At 43.7% G+C, this 17,586-nt stretch overlaps 1 protein-coding gene and 1 long non-coding RNA gene across 2 annotated transcripts in view; both read right to left on the bottom strand.

Moving 5' to 3' along the window:
• dnhd1 (dynein heavy chain domain 1) overlaps positions 1 to 17,586 on the bottom strand; it is a 106,995-nt gene that overhangs the window by 20,856 nt on the left and 68,553 nt on the right. The window contains exons 32-37 of the mRNA XM_079553016.1: positions 17,217 to 17,408; positions 15,219 to 15,638; positions 12,659 to 12,980; positions 7,062 to 7,154; positions 3,594 to 3,737; positions 2,628 to 2,806 (exon numbers count right to left, since the gene is read on the bottom strand). Of these exons, the coding sequence (XP_079409142.1) occupies positions 2,628 to 2,806; positions 3,594 to 3,737; positions 7,062 to 7,154; positions 12,659 to 12,980; positions 15,219 to 15,638; positions 17,217 to 17,408 (1,350 nt within the window). The remainder of the gene's footprint in view (positions 1 to 2,627; positions 2,807 to 3,593; positions 3,738 to 7,061; positions 7,155 to 12,658; positions 12,981 to 15,218; positions 15,639 to 17,216; positions 17,409 to 17,586) is intronic.
• On the bottom strand, positions 5,254 to 6,668 carry LOC306961408. The gene is made up of 3 exons (XR_013792763.1): positions 6,415 to 6,668; positions 5,579 to 5,770; positions 5,254 to 5,507 (listed from the first exon to the last, which is right to left on the bottom strand). It is a non-coding gene; the product is annotated as an uncharacterized lncRNA (long non-coding RNA).

The following is a 17,586-nucleotide window of genomic DNA, read 5'->3' as shown; positions in this document are numbered from 1 at the left end:
GAACAAGGTAGTACAATGAGTAACAAGGCAGTACAATGTGTAACAAGGGGGAACAATGAGGAACAAGGTAGTACAATGAGTAACAAGGCAGTACAAAGTGTAACAAGGGGGAACAATGAGGAACAAGGTAGTACAATGAGTAACAAGGCAGTACAATGTGTAACAAGGGGGAACAATGAGTAACAAGGCAGTACAATGTGTAACAAGGGGGAACAATGAGTAACAAGGCAGTACAAAGTGTAACAAGGGGGAACAATGAGTAACAAGGCAGTACAATGTGTAACAAGGCAGTACAAAGTGTAACAAGGCGGAACAGTGAGCAACAAGGCAGTACAAAGTGTAACAAGGCAGTACAAAGTGTAACAAGGGGGAACAATGAGTAACAAGGCAGTACAATGTGTAACAAGGGGGAACAGTGAGTAACAAGGCAGTACAAAGTGTAACAAGGCAGTACAAAGTGTAACAAGGGGGACCAATGAGTAACAAGGCAGTACAAAGTGTAACAAGGGGGAACAATGAGTAACAAGGCAGTACAAAGTGTAACAAGGGGGAACAATGAGTAACAAGGCAGTACAATGTGTAACAAGGGGGAACAATGAGTAACAAGGCAGTACAACGTGTAACAGGGGGAACAATGAGTAACAAAGCAGTACAACGTGTAACAGGGGGAACAATGAGTAACAAAGCAGTACAACGTGTAACAAGGGGGAACAATGAGTAACAAGGCAGTACAACGTGTAACAGGGGGAACAATGAGTAACAAAGCAGTACAACGTGTAACAGGGGGAACAATGAGTAACAAAGCAGTACAACGTGTAACAAGGGGGAACAATGAGTAACAAGGCAGTACAACGTGTAACTACGTGTCAAGGTGTAGTAAAGATATTCAAAGAGCAATTAATGGTGCTGAGCTATCGCATAGTTGTGGCAAAAGGGAATGTGGTATTATAAATTGTGCGTTAATTTTAATGTTGCAGGACAGTTGTATTACTGTTGTGAAAGTGAAGACATGACTCCAGGCATTTTTATTGATTGTTGTTTATTTTTTGTAGTGAGACACCGTTGCCTGTAACATGCAGAAACAAGGAAAAGTAGCAGCACGTGCATGTATACTGTAACTAATGTGTACGTAGCAGAAACAAGAGTGAACAGAGAAAAAATAAGCAGTCAAGACTGTGAAAATTATCACACTATCAAGGTGTGTGTACACGTGATATGATGATGCAGCGGTTAGCGCTTTTGCTTCATAGCTAGAAGGTCCCGGGTTCAATTCCTAAGTCAGACGGAGCCTTTCTTGGTCTAGGTATGAAAACCTTCGATATTTCATGAAAGATGAAGCGTAATCATCGTACTGATAAGAGATTTGTGGATGATTCAGACACACACGGGTTGTGCAGATAAAGGCACAATGAGGACGGTTTCTGCCAGACAAACACATCAGATTAAGAGAACAGATGCTACAAAGCAGCAGACAGGTATTTGAAGCTGCGGGTACCTCTGGAGTCTCCCGAACATCAAGGTGTAGGACCCTCCAGAGGCTACAGTTGTGCATAAACCTTCTATCCGGCCTCCCCTAAACTGTTCATTGAAGCTGATGAACAGAAACGGCTGCAGTGGCTCAGAAATACATGAGGACTCATTTTCAAACAGTCTTGTTCACTGAGGAGGCCGTGTAACCCTGGATGGTCAAATCAACGGAGTAGTGGATGGTTGGTGAATGACCACAATGTCCCAACAAGGCTGTGACGTCAGTAAGGAGGGGCGGAGTCATGTTTTAGGCCAGAATCATGGTGAGAGAGCTGGTCGGCCCCATTAGGCCCTTTTAGGATCCCTGAAGGTGTGAAAATGACCTTTGAAAAATATGTGGAGTTTCTGACTGACCACTGTCTTCTATGCTACAAAAAGAAGAGCCGCGTTTCCCCGAACAAAATCCTCTTCATCATGACAACGCACCATGTCCTGCTGTAAAGAAAACCTCTGCATCACTGGCTGCTATGGGCATAAAAGGAGAGAAACTCATGATGTGGACCGCCTCCTCCCCTGACCTTTAACCCTATTGAGAACCTTTGGAGCCTCAACAAAAAAAACTTCTATGAGGCTGGGAGGCACTTTTCATCCAAACAGCAGCTCTGGGAGGCTATTCTAACATCCTGCAAAGAAATCCAAGCAGAAACTGTCCAAAAACTCACAAGTTTAATGGATTTAAGAATTTTAAAGCTGCTCAAAGAAGGTCCTATGTTAAAATATAACGTGACCTGTTAAGATGTTGTTTGATTGAAATAGCTTTTGATTTCAGTAAATATGACCTCCTAATGCTGCAAATTCAACAAATGACCATTTTCAGTTAATTACAAGCTTTAAAATGTATTGAAACGATGAGTTGCATAATAATGTGGAACAGTAGATTTTGAGGTTTTTACTATATTTATTTTTGGAAAAAAAACCTGTTGGGAGATTTTTTCAACCACATTTAAATGATCCTCTACCAGTTAAAGACTTGAAAATTATGCTGACTCTCATTTGAGTTGACAGTTTAGAAAATCTTAGAAAAATGTCATTTGCATAATAATTTGGAACGCAGTGTATAATTAAGCGTGATCAACAGGTGTGGAGGTTGTGTTGTTTACCTCTGTGGAGATGAGCTGCTCGGTGAGCCGCTGCAAGCTCTGTTGTAGCTTGCGCTGCTGCCCCAGGAGGGCGCTGCTCTCTGGAAGCAGCAGCCGGGTCTGGATGAAGCTCTCCACCTCCTGGGAGCTCAGAGACAGGTCCACCACACGCAGCCGGCACAGAAGGGGCCCCGGCAGCTCTGTACAGCATTCAGAAGGTCGGCTTAGGTCACTTCACATTTTCAACTGTTACACTTTCAGTAATCCGACATATTTACACTGGTTTAGTGAGTTGCTCTTACAATTCTCACTCGTCATGTGTGAACCCCCAGTCGTTCAATATCGCGCTAAATACAGTCGTGTGGACCCCCCGTTCTTGACAAAATCTTCTACGACTGACAAAATTGTGTATCTTTAGGGGCCGCCAGAATGTTAAAGGGATATTTCAGGATTTATCCTAGTTATCGTTATAGTGCTAGACTAGCTCATGTCTATGGTAACGAGTAGCCTCTTCAAAATCATGGGCTCGTCCTCCAATCGTTGCCATATCTGATTTGTAGAAAGCTCCTTTGTGAATGCCACGTGTAGTAATGGCGGCCGCAGGTAAACAAACTACTGTAGATCAGGTAACCGAGCAGATCACTCCGCCGCTGTGTAGCAACTGTTTTTAATGCAGGCTACTAGTTACCATAGACATGTACTAGCCTAGCACTAGCCTAGCATCACTAAACTCTTCAAACATAAGGACTGCATGAATAAAAATAAAAAAATCTAATGTATGTATGTGTATATATATATATATATATATATATGTATATATATGTATATATATATATGTATATATATGTATGTATATATATATACATACATAAAGTTACCTAATGCATCTTTAAGCACTAATTTGAAACTATTCTTAACTATTCTCTTATAAGTCAGTAATGTGAGTAAATATTCTGTGTCCTCTTCTCCGACTGTACAGTGCCACACCTGCGGTCAGTTGGTGCGCAGGGACAATGGTGTAGAAGACCAGGCAGAGGCTGGGGGGACGCCTGTGGGACGGTGTGGACAGCAGGGACAGGAGCCGGGGACAGGATGGGGCCCTCTCTGCATCTCGCACCAGCACTCGGGCCCCTGCGCACGCACAAAAGCGTCTGTGTTAAAGTAGACATGTCGCCCAGTGCCCAGGGCAGCTTTAAAGGTCTTATATCATGCAAAATCGACTTTTTGTAGCTTATAGCCATGTTGGTATGCTATTTCCGTTTGGCTTCATTTACGCAGTTCTCATCAATCCTCCTGAATCCTGTTCTCTGAGCAGCTGCTCCGCCCAGGAAGAGCACAACTTCTGCAATGTAATGCCTTAAGGCCTGATTTTAATTTATAAAACAGCTTAAAAAAAAAAAAATAGGAAAAAAATAATAATAATAAGGAAGCGCTTCCAGGTCAGGGCTGAAAACAAACGCACCCCTGAGCGTGTGAACAGATGTCATGTTTGCACTGAAGGTTGTGAAGATGGAGCTCTTTCTAAACTACTCTGGACACACCTGTTCTTTTTTCTTACCTAACGATAATGCCGCGGAGAAAAGTGCGTTTGGCTTCGAGAGGTGCAGGACTTTATTCAACCTTCCTAAAGAAGATTCAGTGACTATCAGACAAAATAGTGTTTTTCTGAGACATGGCTCTGATGGATGTTTGGTGAATCTTCTCAAAGTGGATAAACTTTTATAACCAACACGAGTCCCCAATGTGATGGAGAGGCCAGGACAGAGCGGGGGTGAGTCAAAACGCGCGTTAGCTTGTGTGTTAGCTTGTATGTTAGCTTGTGTGTTAGCTTGTATGTTAGCTTGTGTGTTAGCTTGTGTGTTAGCGTGTGTGTTAGCTTGTGTGTTATAACTGCATCGTGAAGTAACTTCACTTATTGCTGTGATATTTATATTTATTCTACTGCTAGTAATGCATATGCAGATCCGGTCGGAGAGAGGGGGCGGAGTTAACTGAATCGAAGCGTCGTGTCTTCTGGGTTTGCTACCCCCAGAAAATACTCACAAAAAATAGTTCTCCAAAGTGGTAGAGGTACAATATATCATATAAATGCCTATACTTTACCTACTATTACTATATTGTGAGGCGTAATGATACGAGGAGCACAACGTCCGCGCAGTAACTCCTAAAGGTTATTGACGGAAGTGAGCGGGGGGAAGTCTTTAGGAGTTACTGTGTAAATATACTTCGGATGAAAACACTTCACGTAACTTAATTTAAATAGGGACCACGTGGAAGAGCTTGGTAGCTTCTATCGTAAGCTTTTTTGGAGCTGTATGACATGTGGGAGAGGCTGCGTATGTGCTCCGTTTGCATGACAGAGCGCACGGACAAAGACCAGACGGGGATATATTAATTCGTCTAAGGTTAGGTAAGAACATATCTCAGTATGTAAAAACGGTGGCCTATTGCTTTAAGCCACACCTCAGTGACTGGACCTCAGGTTGGCTCACACCTGACTCTAAATGTCTGCATAAACCTACCTTCTACCTACCTACCTTCCTACCTACCGCAACCCTAGGGGTTTTTGCGGCAGCCGTCGTTACCAGGCATGTGGGGTTCGGAGTCCACACTGCTCGCAGTCACCCCTTGGTGAAGCCTTCAGACAGTACTGGAGGGCCTCTCGGGGCCCCTGTTTGAACCCATTCGCCAGGCAGGGATGGACTGTCTGTCCTACAAGACTGTGATCTTCTTAGCTCTAACGTCGGCTAAGAGGATGGGAGATCTCTGTGCACTCTCTGTGCACTCTTCCTGCATGTCACTCCCTGAGGGTGATGGGGTGATGGAACTCTGGCCCAACCCGGCCTTTCAGCCGAAGGTCATTACGTCCGCCTTCAGGTCCAGGGTGATCAGAATTAGGCCCTTCTTTCCCCCTCCGCACGCGTCGGCGGAGGATGAGCGGCGAAACCGCCTTTGCCCGATCAGGGCAGTACGCCACTATCTTGAGCGGACTACCAGCTTCAGACGCTCAGATCAATTGTTCGTGGGCTTTGGGGTCAGGAACAAGGGTGCCCCACTGTCCTCCCAAAGATTGGCCCACTGGATATGCCTTGCCATCCACGCTGCATATAAGGCACAAGGACTCCCTCCGCCAGCAGTGGTCAGAGCACACTCTCTCTCTGCAGCTCAGAGTTTAACAGCGCGTGGTTTTGCTTTGCTTCGCCTTGTACGGAAACTTAAACCGTTTTAAAATGACGAAATGGCTCTCACATCGGAGCTAGCTGAGCGCGCATGGGTTTGGAATATTCTCACAGGAGAGAGACAGGGGAGAAAGAGGCGCGGTGCAGGGGTTACGAGGTTACGAGCACAAGGACCGGGCAGCGCGTGGAGCGGCTTCAAAAATGTAGCTACGACGCAAACTTCTAAATATTGTCCCGTTCACCCACTGTTTCTTAAACATTACGTTAAAACTGAGCAAATGCAAATAATAAGCTCCGATTTATATTTGTATTCGTGTGATAAGAGCCTTGGTATTGAGAAGTTGACGCTCTGAATAAGTCGTTCTCATCTCAGACTTTACGCACGAGTTTTAGCACCTTTCTGTTGCAAAATTCGTGTTCCGTGACTCTGTTCAAATCATGCTTAGTTTAGATCCATTTATCCTGCAACCTCACATTTTCCTAACATACATAGTACTATGTAGCATATATATAGGCTATGTAAATGTATTTTAAAAAATGCTTATAATGAGAAATGGACGACATCATCGTCCATCACGATGGTTCACTGTAAACATCGTCAACGGCCAATTAAGGGGACATCGCCCAACCCTACTCTACGGCACTGCTCCATGGCGCGTCGATTGAGGAGGTCTGCATGGCAGCCTCTTGGTCGTCCTCTTCAACGTTTGTGCAGTCATATCTGCAGGACGTTGCTACTGGTTCAGTTGCCCACGCAGTTTTGGGTGGTGGACGGTCACGAATTCCCCCCAATCCTATGGTGGTTCGGGAGGGAATGACCTGGGTTGGTTTGGTATTCTAGGTGCTCTGAGCGCTCTTGGGAGAGGCGCTTCCGAGCTCCTGTTTTTCCAGCATGGTCGGTTCGATGCCTCAGTGAGGCGGACCCCAAGTATGATTGGAGCGGTCAGTTCTTTGATCCTCTCAGGGCGGGAAGCTGGCGCTTCCGAGAGATATGCAATAGCGCAGCCTAAGGGCGGCGCACACATTTCTTAGAACTATAGTTACATAAGTAACTTAGATTTCACTGACTTTTTCCTCCCATTGTATAAACATTGTTTGAATCTAAATGAAAATGTAAAAAGAAATAGGGGAAAAAAATGAAAATGCTTTTAATAAGATTTCTAAAAATGAAGTAAATAACTTTTGAGGCTTTTAATGCCCCACGGAAAAGAATAAATACAAAAAAACATTTTACGAGTTTGTAAATGAAGGTGTAAGAAGATGAAGCCTTTCTGACCTGTGACCTTGGCCTGCTCCAGCTGCTCCATAAGGTCAGGATCATCTGCACTGAGCTGCACCTCAAACTCCAGCAGAGCCTGGGTCTGTTCTCCTGCACACACCACAGAATATACCGCTGTCAGATTTGGTCAACAGTCAAGGAAACCTAGAGGTCAAGATTTGCTGCCTGTTTGAATAATTCATCATTTAACTGGCACGAACATTTGACCACATCACCCCCATTTTATCCTCTCTTCACTGGCTGCCGGTGCCTCTGTTTGTTTTTAAATGTCTTTATGGTGTCGCCCCACTGTACCTCTCTGAGCTCTGACCAAACCAAAGCTCAGAGGGGATCAGGCTTTTGCGGTGGCGGCACCAAAACGATGGAATGAGCTGCCTCTGCACATTAGACAGGCTTCTTCTGTGCCTGTTTTTAAATCTGTTCATAAAACGCACTTGTTCACTTTGGCTTTTGACACAGCCTGAGATTTTGACGTGTTATCAGATTTTATTCATTTGTATTTGACACACCTTTTGTATTGTATTTAACCTTACCTTTGTAGCACTTTGGTCAAGTTGTTTTAAAGTGTATTATAAATTATTTTCCTCCTGAGAGGAGATTGAAGCAGCTGGGCCTCTTATCTCTCCTACACCGTCAGCATTCCCCACTCAAGGTCAAGTCACGGAGCTAAACCAGATACGGACTGAGGCTTTACAAACATTCACTCACAACATTCATTTCAAGGACTATGCAAATAACTGCACACACATCCCCTCTCTGGCCACGCCCCAAATCCCTCTGCGTCTGTGTTCACAAACTTTTTTCAACTCCCCCACCCTCCAGTCGACAGGCGGGCGCCCCTGCCCTACCCAACAAAAAATTCCAGCGCCTGCCCAGGTGTACTGTGTGTTTCCCATGTCTTGATGTTTTTATATATGTGCTTTGCATTAACTTAACCTGATTGTCATTTGGCATATTTTCTTTTGCAAGGCGCATTGAGTTGCCTTGTGTACGAAATGCGCGGTATAATAAAGTTGCCATTGCCATTTGGTTCTCTGTGGGGCAAAGATAGTTGGGGGCACTCTTCTGGCTCCTCTGGACTTTTGAAAATTTGTTGAATTTGGGATTTATTTTTTGTATGGGGAACAAAGACTCTGGAACAGCATCGCACACTCAAGTAGCCGATGTCCAATTTTTAATCAGGATGAAAACGTTTCGGCATGAGCCTTCATGAGATACAAGGCGATAAAGGCGGGGCTACTGTAGTGATGAACAAAGTGGACTATATACAGGAATGTCCTAGACAATTGTCAGATAATATGTTCTATGAAAAACTTACATATGATCCAACTGAGGCGTTTCATTCATGACATTGGTTACAGAATGGTGAGATTTCTGAAAATGAGTATAACTTTCTAAAAGTGGACTTCCCCATTATCCCAACATTCTATACATTACCAAAAATACACAAGAATCTTGATAATCTGCCAGGCCGACCTATTATAGCCAGTATAGGCTATAGGTTTTGCCATCTTTTGTAAAGGACACTGGACACATGGTAAATATGATTGAATCTATTGATTCAAGCGAAGATGAATGATATTTAGTGTCCTTTGATATCAATTCTATGTACAGTATACATCTATACCTCATGAAGAGGGGATTGAGGCTGTTAAACATTATGTTTCTCAATTTGATTTTGAAAATCCATCTATTCATGCTATTTTAGACATGATAATTTTATTATTTCGCTCGTGCATGACGGCACTTCAGACCTGAATTAACACCAGTGCAGGATTTTAGAGGCAGTTGTGGTGAACAGGTCTGAGCTCATTCTACACATTAGGACATGGAGGAACATGTAGAGGGAGGAAAATACATAATTTGAACATTTTTAAACTCTGTATAGTCCCTTTAAGCACAACTATTGGATTCTTCAAGACACATTCTATACTCAGAAACATGGAGTGCCTATGAGTAGCCCTTTCTCACCTTCATTTTGTAATCTGTACATGGGTCTGTTTGAGGAGAACTGGATCTATAACCATAATGAGTTTAAAGAAAATATATATCTCTGGAAAAGGTATCTGGATGATATATATTCTGCTTGTTTAAAGGATTTAAACTTAAGCTTGAGGCCTTTTTAACATATTTGAATTCCCGCTCTCCATTTTTAACAAATTTGAACACTATGATGTCAAATTTTGAGCAAAGGGGTTACAAAAAAACTGTTGTGCGGACCAGGGTTGGATCTTCTTAGGGCGAATCCAACTAAAAAGCCAAGTAATCGTCCAATATTCTCGACTGTCACCTCAAAGGGTTCAGAGAAATTTAAGAACAACTTACAATCTGACCCACTTTTAAGTGATACTTTAAAGGAGCACCCCCTGGTGGGTTATACCACGGGGTATACTTCCTCTAAAACCACATCAAATCAAGCGATTTTAGCTCCTATACCTGATGGTAACCGCCGTTGTGGGGGCTGTAGTCAGTTTAACTACACACACCGCTGCAGCAGCTTCAAACATCCCCATACAGGTAAAAACATATCCATCAGAGGGATCATTTCTTGCAATACCAAATCTGTCATTTATCTGATTACTTGTCCTATGTGGGTAAAACAAGCAGAGCCCTAAAAACACGTATGGCAGAACACAGAAGTACGAGAAGATGCAAAAACTTGGACAAAAACTTGGCTCATTTTGAATTCAACCATCCCAGGTATATTGGGATTGAACAGGTAAAACTGCCCCCTAGAGGTGGAAACTTGGATCTCCTCCTTTCAAGGGGGGAACACTATTGGATCCACCATTTAAGACTAAATATTGACTTTGATCTCAAATGCTTCTTGTAATACTGTAGGCTATATGTATTACAGACTTTTGTATATATTTGTATATTTTTTAACCATTTTTGTTTTTTGTAGAAAAATGGCTGTGGCTTCCTGATTGATGGGCACCACCCACTCTTTGCTAACACTATTTCTAAGCCACCTGGGCTGGTCCACTCCACACACTGTGGTTCTAAGATGAAAAGAAAAAATGATCTGATGAAGGCTCATGTCCAAACGTTATATCATCATCCTGATTAATTGAAAAATTGGACTGGCTTCAACCAAAAGAAAGAAGATTGTATCACTGGTATATGTTTATTTTTAATTGTATTAATTATCAGACACACTTCAGCCTATCCCATACGACACTTGCTACATCCATTTTTTGACACACCAAAAACTCACAGGGAAATGGGACGTAGAGCATTCTGTTATAAAGCACCCACGGACTGGAATAACCTCCCATTGTCACTGAAGTCTATTACATCTATACATTTATTTAGACAGGCACTATTTTTATATTTAAAAACACCATGTACCTGTTACTAGAGGACTTCTCTTCACTTCTCTGATTGTAATGATGTAAATTATAGGCCCATTAGAATTAGAATTAGAATTAGAATGCTTTCTTATTGTATTTATTTATTTTAATTTTATTTATATTATCTATTTTTCAATTTTGAAAAATGTTGTCAATGTAATCATGTAAACCATGTAATGCATAATTTGGGGAGGTGGTGGGTCTTATGGGGGAGCATACTTGTTGTCTTGTTGAGTTTGGTCTTGTTTTGCATTATTTTTCTTTTTACATGTGTTGTGTTGTCGTATGTTGTCAGGTGTTGTCGTGTACTGTCATGCCTTGTGCATGTGTGGCTTTTATCACTTACAATCAGTGATTGAAAGGATCCCCTCGAAAATGAGATGGCACATCTCAAGGGGCTATCCAAAATAAGAATAAAGAATAAAGAATAAAGATTAAAAATTGGACATCGGCTACTTGAGTGTGCGATGCTGTTTTTTTGATTTATGAAGATTTTCCTCAACATCTGCACCTCTGAGAGTACTTCTGGTGTGCGTTGCTTCTATTTTTTCATTCGAACAAAGACTCTGGGTCACACTTCCGTGCATATATTATTTGTTGTGTATTTCAATATACTTACTAAAAGAACACATTTTCTGTCTGTTTGGTGTTGTTCAGCCTCCGTCATATGGGAAAAAGGGTTTATGCCTGGTAGCATACGTCCTTTATGGTTTTGACATTTTAAAGGAAACTCACAGACTGTATCAATAAATAGCATACCGCAATATAAAAATATACCTAAACATTCATCCTATACGTTAGGAGGGAAACCTGATTTGCACCCATAGAAAGAACCTTACAACAATATAAAAAAATACATAATAATAATATCAACAATAACAATAACCAGATGTGGTGGATGCCTCTACCACCACCATTTTGTGTTAGTATTGTTTGTTTATAATTTACCTTAGTTACAAAGGACAACACATTATGTTTGATTCATTTCTTTATTTTGAGGCTTCAGTTAATTTGGTTTGAATTGTTTACTTACACTCTTTATTTGAGGTGCTGCAGACAAAGACTGGCTGGAGGGGTTGGAGGCCATCTTGAGACCTTGGAGTGGACCATAACAATGAGCGGAGAAGGAACACTAAAAGTCACACGTTTTATTCTGTTTTTCTGTTGGTTTAACTTACTTTATCTGCACTTATCATTTTGAGCTAAGTTATAGTTATGTTTGCTTTACTTGGTTGTTATGATAAGTTTTGCTAAGTTTAGTACGTTTGTGTTTCTTTGTGTTATACCTCCCTCTTATGTTGGTTAAATGGTTTACTCCACCCCTATTTAAGCACTGTGGTCCTTTGTTGCTGTCAGTTGTTTTTGAGTTCAGTTACTGTTAAGTTGGGCCCAAATTTTTGTGAGTTTTGTTTGTTACTTATTTTTGTAAGCCTTTGTTAATTCATATTTTGAGCATTAAACTAAGCAACTTTCCTTTTTTTAAACACCTTTGTCCCTGCCTTCTACTTGGTCCACGACACCAGACCAACTGCCGATCCGTCACAATGTCATCATCCTGCCTGTTCGTCTCGTACTCCCGGACACGGCAAAATACACTCATCAAGCGCATACTCTGTGCAGAGTGTTGCATTGTGCGCTCTGCTCCAGACCTTAGGAGCAGCTATGGCCGCTGCATTCTGTGTGTTCCCTTTGGGGGCGCTATGATCACCCACGTTTCTCCTGTGTGTCCAAAATCGGGCTTAAAAATCAAACATGTTTGATTTCCTGCAACAGTAGTCCAGTCGCGGCTTTTCGCCGGCCACATTCCACGATTTGAACACGAGTCCAGTCGTGACTCGTGACCCCCCCCCCCCCACACGGCGCAACACGACTCTCTGCGACTGCCTTCAACTAGCCATGACTCGAGAAGACTTGGCATGACTGAGAATTAGAACAAAATCGGGCATAAAAACCGTGTGTGCTGACCTTTAGAAAAACACTAAAGAGTCCAGTCACAACAATATGGATACATTTATGTTTCTATGACAGTGCTCTCACTATGGGCAGCGTGCTGAAGCGCCATGCCCCCTTCTATGATGCGATGCCGTCTGTATCTATATGTGTTTATTTTTAGAACACTGAGAGACACATGCCAATATAGCAAAGACGTCTATGTTAAAAGTCACAAAGTATCAGGTTGTGGCGTTTTGTTCTGACTACACTCATTTGCATATTAATGAGCGGGCGGTCCTGGTTCCTTACCTATGATGCAGCAGGTCGGGTTGGTGTCTAAGCGATGGTGGGGATCAACCAGCAGGGGGCATAGTTCCTGGGGGTCGCGGATGCAGTTCCAGAGCAGCAGAGACAGCAGCAGGCTGGAGAGGGCCACCCCCCGGAGCCTCCTCTCAGCCACACCCAGCACCCGAGCCAGAGGGTTCTGCAGGGGGGCCGACACATGTCCACCACTGAACCACTTGCTCACCAGTTCAGAGCGGATGTCTGCTCCAAACGGGCCCAAATAGGAGAGGGTGGCGGCTGTAAGGAGGGCGTCACCAGGAAGGGCCTCCAAGATCAGGGCGGCCTTCTGAAACACCAGGGCGTCCACATGAGCTCAACACTTCAGCATACAGGCTCTGGACCTCCTGAGCTTTACAAACCGTATCCAAACTCACTTCTAACTTCCCTAATTCTAGACAGAAGAATTTATAAGCACACCATGCCACAAGGCTGGTAGTTCATGATCAATGAAATGCTTTATTATTAAATGCACAGCGCACAGTCTTCACAAATGTTTACTTTTTATAGTGTACTACTGGATAAATTTAACATCACAACGAGGAGAAGCAGCATGAGCTCGTCTCCATGGAGATGTTGGTACTTTACTTTGGTTACCCTCTTGCTAAGTGATTATGTCATCACTTTGCAGTGCTTCTAAAGGAACTTTAGCCCTTTTCACTATAGTGGGATTTAGCTGATTTGAACCTGCTGTCAAACAGACTACTGTGTGGTTCTTCTACAGAGGGACTATAGAGAGCATCCTGACCATCACTGTGTGGTTCTTCTACAGAGGGACTATAGAGAGCATCCTGACCAGCTCCATCACTGTGAGGTTCTTCTACAGAGGGACTATAGAGAACATCCTGACCAGCTCCATCACTGTGAGGTTCTTCTACAGAGGGACTATAGAGAACATCCTGACCAGCTCCATCACTGTGTGGTTCTTCTACAGAGGGACTATAGAGAGCATCCTGACCAGCTCCATCACTGTGTGGTTCTTCTACAGAGGGACTATAGAGAACATCCTGACCAGCTCCATCACTGTGTGGTTCTTCTACAGAGGGACTATAGAGAACATCCTGACCAGCTCCATCACTGTGTGGTTCTTCTACAGAGGGACCATAGAGAGCATCCTGACCATCACTGTGTGGTTCTTCTACTGAGGGACTATAGAGAGCATCCTGACCAGCTCCATCACTGTGTGGTTCTTCTACTGAGGGACTATAGAGAGCATCCTGACCAGCTCCATCACTGTGTGGTTCTTGTACAGAGGGACTATAGAGAGCATCCTGACCAGCTCCATCACTGTGTGGTTCTTCTATAGGGGGACTATAGAGAGCATCCTGACCAGCTCCATCACTGTGTGGTTCTTCTACTGAGGGACTATAGAGAGCATCCTGACCAGCTCCATCACTGTGTGGTTCTTGTACAGAGGGACTATAGAGAGCATCCTGACCAGCTCCATCACTGTGAGGTTCTTCTATAGGGGGACTATAGAGAGCATCCTGACCAGCTCCATCACTGTGTGGTTCTTCTACAGAGGGACTATAGAGAGCATCCTGACCAGCTCCATCACTGTGTGGTTCTTGTACAGAGGGACTATAGAGAGCATCCTGACCAGCTCCATCACTGTGTGGTTCTTCTACTGAGGGACTATAGAGAGCATCCTGACCAGCTCCATCACTGTGTGGTTCTTGTACAGAGGGACTATAGAGAGCATCCTGACCAGCTCCATCACTGTGTGGTTCTTCTACTGAGGGACTATAGAGAGCATCCTGACCAGCTCCATCACTGTGTGGTTCTTCTACAGAGGGACTATAGAGAGCATCCTGACCAGCTCCATCACTGTGTGGTTCTTCTACTGAGGGACTATAGAGAGCATCCTGACCAGCTCCATCACTGTGTGGTTCTTGTACAGAGGGACTATAGAGAGCATCCTGACCAGCTCCATCACTGTGTGGTTCTTCTACAGAGGGACTATAGAGAGCATCCTGATCAGCTCCATCACTGTGTGGCACGGCACCAGCACTACCTCCTGCTGAAGGTTGAGGATGTGATACTTTTGTGTTTTTAAATCGTTTTAACACTTTGGTTTTCCTGGTGCTGTTGCTATTGTACAGTGTTTGTCTATGGAACTGTCAACACTTTGGACCTGGAGGTTACTCAGCCCTCTTTACCAGAGACATTATGATCAGCCTGTGCAGGAATAGCCTTGGTGGTTTCTAGCTGAGTATGTGAGTGCTGTATCTTGTGCTGCAACACATTGACCTCACTGTAGAGTAAAAGATGGATGGATAAATGTGTAAATGGGATTGTGTGCTGGTAACTCATGTGAAATAGCCTCTGCATCAGAGCCACTTTATCAGACACCTGCACGAGGACTGAAAACTTGCACTACCAATGACTTTTGATTTAAATATTCTTTCTATTCTGTCCTATTTTTCATTTTTTTATATAAGAAAGGTCTAGTTGCTATTCCTTAATTGCTCATTTCCTGTTTGTTGCGAGTGAGTGTTTGAGCTGACATGTGCTTATCCAATGGTACCTGAGCGCGCTCCTTCCACACTGAAGCGTAGTGTCCGAGCTCGGCCACAGTGCAGGCCGCCTGTCGGTGACAGCCTTCTGCTCGCTGGAGCTCGGCCCTCTGTTCGTCCAGCTGCTCCTGTACTGAGCGCAGCTGCAGCCGGAGTGTTTTCATACGGTTCAGTGCGTCCTCCTTCTGCCTCTTGGCCTGATGGAGGCGCTGTTGGGCCCCTGCCGCCTGGACCTCCAGCCTGCGACACCGCTCCGTGTGCCGCTGCGACCGACAGCAGTCGTACACAGCCAGCACCCAGCGGCACAGCGACTCACAGGCCTGGCTGGCCTCACGCACCACCAGGGGATCAAAGTCGGCACGGAGCAGCAGGGCACCCAGCTGATGGAGCTGCGGCTGAGACACGGCGCGATGGTCAAAGTACTCCAGCTCCTGACAACACCAAGAGCAACACATCAGCCTGACCACAGCCTCACTATCACCACAGCACTGATGATATAGGACCACTGTGATAGGACCACCCATACCATACACTATAATATACAGACAATAATAAAGTGCAGAGGTGCGGCCCTCCTTCTATAGTCTCAGTGGTTCCTAAACGTTTTGGATTTGTGTACAATGAACTCAAGCTGGCTTTTGTCTGGGTGACATGTTATTAAGAATATGTTGGCCTAACAAAATAGCAACAAAACTGAAAAAGAACATGTCAGTTTTGAAGTGGTTCTTAGTCTACCTTTCAAATGGGACACAGTATAGCCATGAATTACTCTCCATATCTTTATCAGTACATCATCGAAGACACTTCAGAATTCAGCTGACCAAAGAGCGCTCTAAATGTTTTCTCATGTCAACCATATGAAGGTTTAGATTTACTGTATTGTCCTTGGTGGAAATGTGTCTTTGGTTCACCATCACAGTCACAAAAAACACACAGTCACACTAGACAGGACAGACAGTATCAAAGACAATAAGTTAATGAAAAAACAACTCGTCATAGCCTATGACTAAACTTTAGAGCAAAGGAACAATAACAGGATTCAATTAATTGCATTATTTTCAAATCACAGTTATGGATTTAATAAAGGCTTTAAAATCCCCATATAACCGTGAATTAATGATGTTCTCTGAATCTTCCAAATCTTTCACATCTAATCCCTAACTGGAAAAAAGAGCTTATTTTAAACAAGATCCAAAATCCCTCTGAGAAAGTCTTACTAAACTAATATGTGACAAAATAATATAGAATACATATTGCCTGTCCTGCCAGACACTCCTCCGTTCAAAAGAAGAACCGTCTGGACAGCTCCTCGCAGCCTATCATTTCACGATTTTACCCACATCGGTCCAATCACGCACTGAGAGGCGGGACTTCATTCCCCCAAGAGGCGGAAGCCGTCACCACACTCTACCAAAACAATAGAGATGGCGTGTGCGGCGAGTGACGATGATTTCTTCTGCTCTCTCGTCTGTTTTAAATCATTTAAAAAAAATGTAGTCCCTAAAACCGGAGCAAGACGCAGTGTTCGAAGCGTTCCTCGTAAATAAGGACGTTTTTGGAAAGGCTTCCTGCCGCTTGTTGCTGCGACGTATCTAGCGTTGCTCTGATTGGTTGATACCGTCTGTCAATCACGCCCACCGGGAAATCGTTGAGATCATGCTTGCTCCCAGACTATATGTCTTTGAAATATCTATGACGTTTGGCAGGCCAGGCAAGAATACATAAAATATATAGAATACATTTAATCAGGCTTGATCCATTATTGAGATTTTGTCGGCGAAAATGTTGGAAATGTTGGGCATCAAAATGACAAAAAGCAATACATATTTTTTTCATATTGATATCGCTACATATTCACCTGCAGCGCCCCGCCTTAACAGATACTCTTAAAAAATACTCTTAATCTAAAGGTATCACAAGAATATTCTACTATTGGTGTAAATATGACATGTTCACACACTTGAAGGACTTGGCCTTTGCAGTGCAGTGCTGCAGACTCAGACCCAGACCTTAAAGAAGTTGTCCTGGCTGAGCAGGTGCTTGGCGCTGTCCCAGCCCAGCGGCCGCTGGAACAGCAGGCACACGGCGTCCAGCACCAGGACCACGGGCCGCGGGGGGTCTCTGTACCCCCGCACCTCCTCCAGGACACTGAGCTCCAGGCTGGACACTCTCCTCAGCCAGGCCTCCTGCGCAGCCTGGACCTGCACACAGAAAAAACATTCAAATATACTAGAAACCTTTTGTTCATATGTCCATTTGGACATATGAACAAAAGATTTGGTTTCATTTACTTATAATCTGCTGTTAAACCTGGATGGGGCTGGTTCAGAGGTAGGAGTGAGACCCAACATAGTTTGATGGATGAACGTGAGCCAGTGG

This window comes from Gobius niger, assembly GCF_951799975.1.
Source record: "Gobius niger genome assembly, chromosome: 3".
Lineage (NCBI taxonomy): Eukaryota > Metazoa > Chordata > Actinopteri > Gobiiformes > Gobiidae > Gobius > Gobius niger.
The sequence above is the reverse complement of the archived record's forward strand: the minus strand, read 5'-3'. Positions and strand labels throughout refer to the sequence as shown.